The sequence below is a fragment of the Lutjanus erythropterus genome, chromosome 16, assembly GCF_056507025.1.
Source record: "Lutjanus erythropterus isolate fLutEry1 chromosome 16, fLutEry1.hap2, whole genome shotgun sequence".
NCBI lineage: Eukaryota > Metazoa > Chordata > Actinopteri > Lutjaniformes > Lutjanidae > Lutjanus > Lutjanus erythropterus.
The window spans coordinates 19,308,015-19,317,525 of NC_139332.1; the positions used below are offsets into that span (position 1 = coordinate 19,308,015).

Consider the following 9,511-nt stretch of genomic DNA (forward strand, 5'->3'; position numbering starts at 1 on the left):
TACTGTGTAACGTTTGATATTTACAGAATGGTGGCTTCTATTACATGGCAAAATTCAGAGTATTTTGAATCACCTGAAGAATTTATGTAAAATAATAAAAACTGGTTTATATGCATTAGAGATATCATGATACTGGAATTTTAAAGCAATGCCATACTATTAAAAGCACACAGACTAATTAAGTCTTAAATTAACAATGTGCACACAGTGCTGGTGCAGAAAAAGTCACTGAACACAATAACATTTTGATTAGTAACTGAGGGCTATAACTGTTTTCATTATTGATTGATGTGTTGATTAGTTTCTTGATTAATCAGATAGTTGAGAGAGACTGCAGGCTGAACACAGAAACAGTAAAACAACAAGCCGACACTGTTTGAGATTAAATTAGTCTGTTTTTTTATTAAGCAAAGTAAAAACTGTACAGTTTCAAAGGTTTTCATTTGTTATTGCTCAAAAGAAGTTTAAAAAATAAACATTACAATGATGGAAAAGAAAAAACAAGTGGTAAAAAACAAACAAACAAAAAAACTCTTGGGTTTCCTTGCATAAGAATGAGTGGCATAATAATATCTCAAGTATTAAGCATCTCTCATCATGTTCCCCATGTCACATTTCATAAGCTGTCATCCAGTTATGATCATTACCAAACCACAGACTTTATCCAATAATATACACCAAACAATAAGCACCTGACTGTCTGTAATCAATACTGATACAATATGCTTTATCAAAAATATCTGACATGAATAAGTAAAATAATAAATAACCTCAACACATGAGCAAATGGCAGAGACAACGATAAGTGTGGTCTTAAAGGACCAATGTGTAAAATATTGCCAGAATTTAAATTGTTATATATATTTTTGAATGAACTAACATTGTCAACAGAGTGTGAAGTCAATAACAGCTATGATGTTATGTGACGTTATGTTTATATATTAGCCCCAGTCTGTACTGTCTAATGAAACCATTGGTTTCCTTTCCTTACAAAATGTAAGGAAAGGAAATGTTCTTACACCTATTTTGTATAATTGAACACCTTCTATTTCCATTTGTCAAACTGGCACTGGTCGGTTCAAACACCTAATCTTGAACCATTCAGACCACTTCTACCAATTTTTTTTTTTTTTTTTTTTAAGTTTTCTGAACTTGAAAAGTTGTTCTTCTGTGTCTTCTCTCTCGTAACATCCCGTTGTTGTCTAATTGTCTGATTGCTCCATCAGTTATTGGAATTTATTAGGAATTCAGGAAAGGACACAGCAAAAACATGCTCAGTGTATCATTATCACCAGATAACATTATCACAGAACTGCATTATGAAATACTTGTTGGATTGAAACTCACACTGTTGAAGGAAGGTTCTTGTCCACAATGAATTTTCTTCATCCTGATCAAGAATCCAGTGATGCAGACTGCCAGAAGGAGCATCAGTCCTGCTACAACACCTCCAGTGACAGAACTAGTGGAAGGACCTGGAACTGAACCAACAGAACATTCGGGCACATCACACTTTTGTCACTGCTTATGTCAACGAACAAACGCCCAATAATTGGATAGCGATAGTGGATGAAAACAATTATTTGTTCACATTTTCTTTCTTTTTTGTTTACCCAAAATTTGATTAACATTGGCAATATATTTGGATGTAAACATGGCTAATATGTTGTACACAAGGAAACCAGAAACAGCCTCAGGCACTAACATGATGAAGAAAAGGCATGGTATGTAATGGGAACTGTAGTTCCAAAACTCACCACGTGGCTAAAAGGCAGTTTGCCTCAGTCTTACCTTTGTTGGTCCTGATCGCTGCTTTGTCCAGTCTGGTGACGATGTCGTCCTGCACACCAGAGAGGTGAAACACACAGTTGTACCTCATCCAGTCTTCAGGTTCGACTGATAAAAGTTTCAGGTCAATACTCCCCTGGAAGGTTCCATCATGATTGGGGAGGATGTCTCCGTGGTCCACGCCCTCATGAAGCTCCTCTCCATCTTTCCTCCACATGAGTGAGGCTCTGTCAGGGTAGAAACCTGTAGCGTGGCAGCTGACTGGAGAGGATGGAGACTTCTGGAGGAGAGACACTGTGGGAAGCTCTGGAGAGAGAAAGAGAGAGAGAGAGACAGACAGAGAGAGAGAGAGAGAGAGAGAGAGAGAGAGAGAGAGAGAGAGAGAGAGGTGTGTAAATGAAAAACAAGATGGATCTATCTTCTATAAACATTTTGAAATACAAATACATCAGGTCATGTTATTCTACCTGTTCTCTTCAAAATGTTGCTCCCATAGTCCAAATACTTCTTCAGATAGTCAGGACAACGCTGTGTGAGATGAACGGTAATGTTTTTGTTTCTGTCTTTGTCTCTGTCCCACTGTTGTTTGGTGATTTTAGCTTGTGGGAGCGTTGAAGGCATCCATGTCTCCTCCTCCAGGTTAAACTCCATGAAGACTTCTTCATCATAACGATACTCATCAAACGCATACGTGTCCCACTCACAGCCACACATTCTCTGGAAGATGTGGATATCTGAGAGAGAGACAGAGACTTCAGTAAGTCAAAGATCTAAACACAGTCAGCTATTGTGAGCTTAAAATGCAGCAGGATCATATTTAATCAAAACAGTTAAGATATGAGAGGGAAATTTGGAAGGAAGACGTCAAAATCTTGAATCTAATTTGCTCATGGTCCCCACACCAAAGCTCAACTCAACCCACTTTGAAAATATTTGTATTTGTTTCAGTAATTTCCACAGTGTATTTTGTCGTGTCCTTTATCAGGTTTGCTCATAAGTATAGGATTCACATTTTTCTGTTCCATCCTGTGATGTTAATAAATTATAATGTCAGGTTATGTTTTTGGTGCTGGTTGTTTGTTTTGTCAGTCAGCAGGATTACAGAAAAACTAGTGGCCTGATTTTCCTGAAACTTGGTGGAAGAATGTATCATGGGCCGAAGAAGAACCCGTTAAATTTCAGATCAGATCCAAATCAGAGGACGGATTCACAAACTGTTTTTCTCTTTTGTTAACAGAGCAGAGAGGCTGCGGTGAAGACAGTGATCCAGCTGAAGTGAAGGTAGTATTTTACTTAAGCTGACAACTAGTTGAGAAAAACATGAAAAAGTAGAAAAGTATTATTTCAACCTGCGTTATACACATTTGTTGTAACACAACCACAACCAGATTTTGACATTTTGTAATCCTAATTTTTTAAAATATATCTAGATATATATAGTGGTTGTATTTGGAGATTTGCATATCATAAAAAACTGTACAAGTTGCCTTGACGGGCATCTCCAAGTGCCCCTCTAGTTAACTATGTTAACTAGCTAATTCATAAATTCACCTTCAGTTTTGTTGGAGTGCTGCATCAAACTCTGAACAGTGGAGTTGAAGAAGTGCTGATTAAAACGACACTCCTCGGTGTACCAGCCCATGTGCTCTGGCTCATCCTTCATTAGTTTCTTCATCCAGTCCTGTTTGGGTTCAGCTCTCTTGATGTTGCTGTCACAGTAAACAACCTCGACTCCATCAACCATCACCACACCCACAAACTCTGGGAAGTTTGTCACTCGAAAGAGCCCAGTGAAGAAAATTGTCAGGGAGTGTTCCTCTGTCGGAGAAAGACTTCTTCAGCTTTTTCAATGACATTTCTAAATTCATCCTCTTTGTGTAAAACTCACAAAACTACTCAAGTATGACCACATTAATGTTGTTAATAGCTTTTCATTTATGTTAACAGCTTTCTTAAAACCCAGACTGTCTCCCAAATTTCATGTTCTTGTGCAACCAAACATTTTTGTGTTTCTTGATTCAGGAAGACATTTGTCACTGAGGTTTTCTTGTGATGAACACAATTTGGAATATGCTTCACAAAATGGAAAGTGAAGAGCTTAAATAATCTATGTATCACACATATATGTGGGTGCATCTGCGTGTGTGTACACTAAACACACACACGACAATAATTAATATATTATTATATAAATATATTATATTCATATGCATTTGTAAGTGTCAAAACTGTAGCAGCAAATGTTCTCTTGCATGAAGCATGTTTATGCAAACAGACCATTTCCTGTGACTTGTGGTGAACACAGATTTATGTTCCCACACACCTGCAGAAAAGAGTGTAAAAAGTGATTTAACAGCACTGAAATAATTTCATTTTCAGACCCAGACTGAAGCACATAAAATCACACACTGTACAGTTTAATAGACTATATGATTATTATAACATTATGTAACATTATAAAACATTATATCACATAATATGCAGATTCTGTATTATTGACCAGTCATGAACTATTCATTAAATTACTGCCTTTAAAATGAGGATTTAATTAGGAAATCAGGAAAAAAAAATCTTATCTGGGATATTACCTGCAGATGTAACATGACAGAAGATGAGTAATATAAATACGTTCTTCATCTTGTTTTCATAAAGACGAGCTGACAGACGTCTGCATGACCAAGGAGCTCTTCTGTGGTGAATAAATCCAGACATGAAAGGTCACAGACAGTTCATTACTGTCACTGACACAAATTCAGATATATGAATCATCCAACCACTGAGGCAAGAGAATGGAGGGTCTTTAAAGACAGTCTGTATTGTGATTTGGTATTTTAATAACTTCTTATTTTAACGTGGCACAAATAAAATCCACTTGTATTTGTTTTCATAATATTAAATATAGGAAGGTGCAGACTCCCCTCTGTAGGAAGACGACTTGGTTCATTCCACACACAAGCAAGAACAAAGACTGTGAGTTGAAATTGACAAGGTGAAAGATGCATTTATCAATGAAGAAACTAATAACAGCAGTGGAAAGAGGACTGTTACACTGCTAAAATATTACTCAATTAAAATAAAGTACTGGTGCTACAAAAAATACTTGGTAAAAGTAGAAAATATTCTTTGAAAAAACTACTCAGTATTAGTTACTTTACTAGTTACCATTAGTTATTTTTTAAAGCTCAAGTTTAATCATTGATTAATATCCTTTTAAATATTTGGATTCTTAACAGTGATTAATCAATTAATGATTAATCATTAACATTTTTACTCCAAACCTCAGCTGCTGCAGTGACTTGTTTTTCATCTATATGTCATTGTTTTCATTGGCTTGTTTGTGATCAGAAAATGTTATTGGCTACAAAAATGCAGATGAAAGTTTTGGATATTTATTCAAATAGTACTCAGTTACTCAAATATGTTTTTAAAAGTAACTAAGTACATTACATATTGTAATGCATGCTTAAGTACAAGTAAAAGTACAGACTTGAAAAGCTACTCATCAAAGTCCAAGTACCCCCCAAAAATCTAGTTAATTACAGTAATCTGAGTATTTGTAATAAATTAGTTCTACCTCTGCTGACATCAACAAAACTGAAAGTTTTCTTACTTAATTGTTCATTTGAGTATTTGTAGTATTTACTGAAACTATTTGATTGCTTATAATTTACAACTTCAAGAATAAAGTCCCTTTGCTAAATAGATTCAGCATCATTGTTAGTAACATTGGAATTAGTTTTAACCATAACCACCAGCAGCATGAGGGAAACACACAGGAAGGGGAGGAAAGGGTGAGTGTCTACTCTCTACTTCATTTATATCTAAATATCTGCTTTGATTTGCTTCGAACCAAGAAATCCAGGAGGAAAGAATTTGCTTTTATGAACCAGAGTTCAGTATATTATCATGGCTTTTATCTCTTGCCCATACATCAGAAGGAGAAAGTACACAGGAGTCCAATATGTCTTAGGCTGAAACTGGTTTAATAATACTTGATCAAAGAGACTGAAGGAATAACCAGTACACGATTGGCATTGATGTTCAATTTTGGAGTTTTGGTCCTCCGGGATAGTCTTTAAACATTCACAGATAAAGTCATGATGAACCTATGCCCAAACACATCAACAACAGACCTACTGGTCTGTAAATCCAAACAGTAATTATGAATACACAAGGTCTGAGACCACAGCTCAGCAGCCTCTGTTCCCACTAGCTCAAGGTCAGTGTTATCAAAAACAGATCACAGTTATGTCTTCTCCATTCAGACAGACAAGACAAACACCTCTCCAACCTCAGCCGCCATAACAACACTATCAAACTGTTCCCTTGTTTATCTGAAAGGAGAAGACAGATGCAACAATGACAGTATGTCTGTTAAGAATTAGGGTAAGCCTCTCAATGACTCTTAGTATCAGTTCATCCTTGAGTCCAAGTGGTAATTTAAGTCAAGTTTGAAGAAATTCTTTTACGTTTTGAGATATAGCATTGTCTAGAATGGGGTAAATGGACAGAGGAGTCGAGAACATAATGCCTCGAGCCACAAAAATTAGTTTTACAAAAACTGTGAATCACAGAGGTCCCTCAGCAAACAGTCATGAAAGTGCACAAAAAAAAATATCAGGCTGATGGGTGCAGTAGTATGCAGCAGCTGTAGTAGACAATAGCTGTAGACAGTAGCTCCAGTCCCATTGGTCTCACATGCACACAGGCACGCACGTGCACACACACTCATATGACCAATCTTTCTTTAGTTATATCTCAAAAAAGTTTAACTACATCATGAAAATCAAAATCACAATCTTATCTCATGTTCAACTGTTTGCCTTGTTGAGTCTAACAACATTTAGTTAGAGCAGGATGTTAACTGTTAAATTATTATTAGTAGAATGGGACTGCCAAAAAAAAAAAAAAAGGCTCAACATGGCCCAAAGCTATTTAAAAACATTTTATTAACATACTTTAACAGAACAAACTTCCTGGTGTGTTCTTCACTTGACTGCTTTCACTTAAATCTCTCACAACAGTAAAGGAGGTAAACTGACTGACTGCAGAGTGAAATCATTCCAGCTCCCTGTCTGAGGTCATGTGTTTCTACACACACACACACACACACACACACACACACACACACACACACACACTCTTCGTTGTCACAATGTGAAGCTTCCTACACCACAGAAGTGGCAGAACAGAGTCACGTGTCGTTTGAAGGGGTCGATAATCAAATAGGCAAACGTCTGCTCCTCCTCTTGTCTTCCAGGGTAACATCGGCCAGACTCATCCTGAGGACAATGTGTGTGAACGACGAAGAAAATTCAAGTAAGACCTCCTGTACGAAGGACAGCCATTCTCAACAGTTCACTGGCTGCAGTTGTATTCTCTTCAAACAGAGCAGTCAGATCATTTTTTTTCTCATATAACTCCAATAATTCATTGAAACATGAAAGTTTAATGAAGAGTATTTTGGGGTGGGATTGTGTGAGGTACTTACTAATAGTCAGTGTATTATCTACAGTAGATGGCGGCCGACATGTTCCCAGTTTGGAGAAGCAGCAAGAGTCCCAGTGTAGGAAGCTAAGCAATGTTCTGCTGTAGACAGAATCAGCAACAAAAGGTTGGTAGGCTGCCATCTTCTGTAGGTAATACACTGGTAAGTACTTCATACAATGCCACTTCAAAAAATCTGAAATATCCCTTAAAGTGGCACAGACCTTCAACCATTCACTTACATAGGCACAGACTTTGAGGACTGTGGAGACGACACTGATCTTCTTAGTCTCTGCATCCTTCTGTACACTAGATAGTAAAAAGCAGAATTACAATGTCAGTATCAGATCATGATGTAGCCAATAATGGAGCTGTACGTAAAACTGATGAATAATTGTTTAATAATTGTTCAAGTGTGACAGCACATGGTCAGATTGTGCCCACCTGATCAGGTCTTTGTAGATTTGCTTCGTAGTGCTGATATAAGGATCAACGGTGTCTTCGTACTGACAGAGCTCTCCTCCCAAACACAGGTGCTTGAAAAGGCGAAACAGAAACTCTCCTCGCTCCTCTCTCCCAACCGCATAGTAGTGCTCCGAGTCCTCTTCCTGCAACATCTGGAAGAAAAGAGGAGGACTTCGACTCACACCATGTCAATAAAAGAATAATAGAGACAGACAGGTGGACGAGAAAAGGGAGACTGACCTGTCTGAGTTCATCATAGTCAGGATAGACATCATGAAAGCATTTAACTACATGTCCAGAGGGCCTCAAGATCCCACAAGAATAGATTGGGTCAAACAGCTCCATGGAGACCTGAGTGCACGGCACCGGCTCCACATCAACAGACACCACTGGCTTGTCTACAACAAACACGCAACGCACAGAAGTCAAATACAATCCACTGAGATTTGACTGCCAATATTGTCCAGCAGATGAGATCAATTTCCTACTATCAGTGATGAAAGGCTTTCTGAGGGGACACGACATACCAAGAGGCACCCAGGTTCCGGCCTTCATCTCTCTGGGCAGACTGAATACCACATCAGGATCTCTGAAGAAACACTGCACATACAGAGTGACGTCATTCAAATTGAATGAAAAACAGAGAACCAACAATTATTGTTTTTTTATTTGATTAATAAGTGTCATCTTTTCAGCAGCAAATTCCAAATTCTCTCTAAAAAAAAGATTAAGTACATACTACTTTATTACTGTATATACTACTACTATAATACTGCTACTGCTTTTCAAGTGGAAGAAATTATGGAAACCCATTTTCACCACTGTCATGACAAAAGAACATCCTGTAAGTCATTACAATGAGAAACTTTCTCAAAATAATTATTTTGTATCTCAAAGTAATGACTTACATATCAAAACAATGACAACATTTATAGTGTATTGTCAAAATAATAACTTGGTATGTCAAAATAATGAGAAACTTTCTCAAAATAATGACTTAGTATGACTAAGAAAATGAGTTATCATGTCAAAATAATGACAGAAAGTATTTCAGAAAAAAATAATCACTTAATAACCTGAGGTATTATGGTGGGTCTTACCAGTGCAAAGTTTTCACTGTTGTAAGGGTAAAAGATCTGGTCAAAGCTGTAAGACTGAGCTGAAATCCTCCCCAGCATGGACCTGTGATCAATACACACAGACATTACACCAGCAGCTAACGTTTCACACTAGTTAACAGAGGGTCGACTGACAAAATGAGCAAGACAAAAAAAACAATCATGTTTTTAAGGATAGCTAAATTTTATACGTCACCATTTCATTAACAGAGCTAAAGTATATTTGTCCCGTAGGAAGGAAAGCTTCTTGGAGGGAAGAGCTTTAAAAGAAAAAGTTTGCTCAAACTCGCATTTCTCGCCTGCCATTTTTGCGTTTTCTTCGGTTGTTGTGTTAGCCTACAAAAACAGCGAAGACTTGCTCGTGTTCACAAACAAGCAGCAGCGTTGTAGGCGTTTACAGGCCAATCAGCGGCAGGTGTGCTCACTAACAGCCAATCAGCGGCCTTGTATGGACGGTTTGTTCCGGTTACTCTGAATAATGACAGAGTGATTCATCTTACTTTTTCACTCATCTCAGAAGATTGGTTTACTTGTTACCTTGACAACAGACGCTGGTAACGTCCCTGCGCGTGGATAGAGCGTTCCTATTCAAAAATCTACCGTTAAAAATGCCGGCTCCATTTGACTTTTAATGTTAATTTTCCTTTGCTAGT

The 9,511-nt window shown here is 37.4% G+C and overlaps 2 protein-coding genes across 3 annotated transcripts; both read right to left on the reverse strand.

Moving 5' to 3' along the window:
- Positions 1 to 1,317: 1,317 nt before the first annotated feature.
- LOC146312991 (major histocompatibility complex class I-related protein 1-like) lies at positions 1,318 to 4,425 on the reverse strand. Its single transcript, XM_084739441.1, has 5 exons — positions 4,377 to 4,425; positions 3,340 to 3,606; positions 2,256 to 2,522; positions 1,792 to 2,094; positions 1,318 to 1,481 (listed from the first exon to the last, which is right to left on the reverse strand). The coding sequence occupies exons 1-5, from the start codon at positions 4,423 to 4,425 to the stop codon at positions 1,318 to 1,320; spliced, it is 1,050 nt and encodes a 349-aa protein (XP_084595567.1).
- A 2,507-nt stretch (positions 4,426 to 6,932) lies between these two features.
- On the reverse strand, positions 6,933 to 9,192 carry cfap300 (cilia and flagella associated protein 300). 2 transcript variants are annotated; one of them, XR_014772060.1, is made up of 8 exons: positions 9,055 to 9,192; positions 8,841 to 8,922; positions 8,268 to 8,340; positions 7,981 to 8,138; positions 7,720 to 7,892; positions 7,518 to 7,584; positions 7,280 to 7,377; positions 6,944 to 7,070 (listed from the first exon to the last, which is right to left on the reverse strand). XR_014772060.1 is itself a non-coding variant. In XM_084739280.1 (7 exons), the coding sequence occupies exons 1-7, from the start codon at positions 9,162 to 9,164 to the stop codon at positions 6,939 to 6,941; spliced, it is 795 nt and encodes a 264-aa protein (XP_084595406.1). In that variant the 5' UTR covers positions 9,165 to 9,192; the 3' UTR covers positions 6,933 to 6,938. The 2 variants fall into 2 exon arrangements, 1 of the variants encoding a protein (XP_084595406.1); XM_084739280.1 differs by lacking the exon at positions 7,280 to 7,377 and having other exon boundaries at positions 6,933 to 7,070.
- Positions 9,193 to 9,511: the final 319 nt, after the last annotated feature.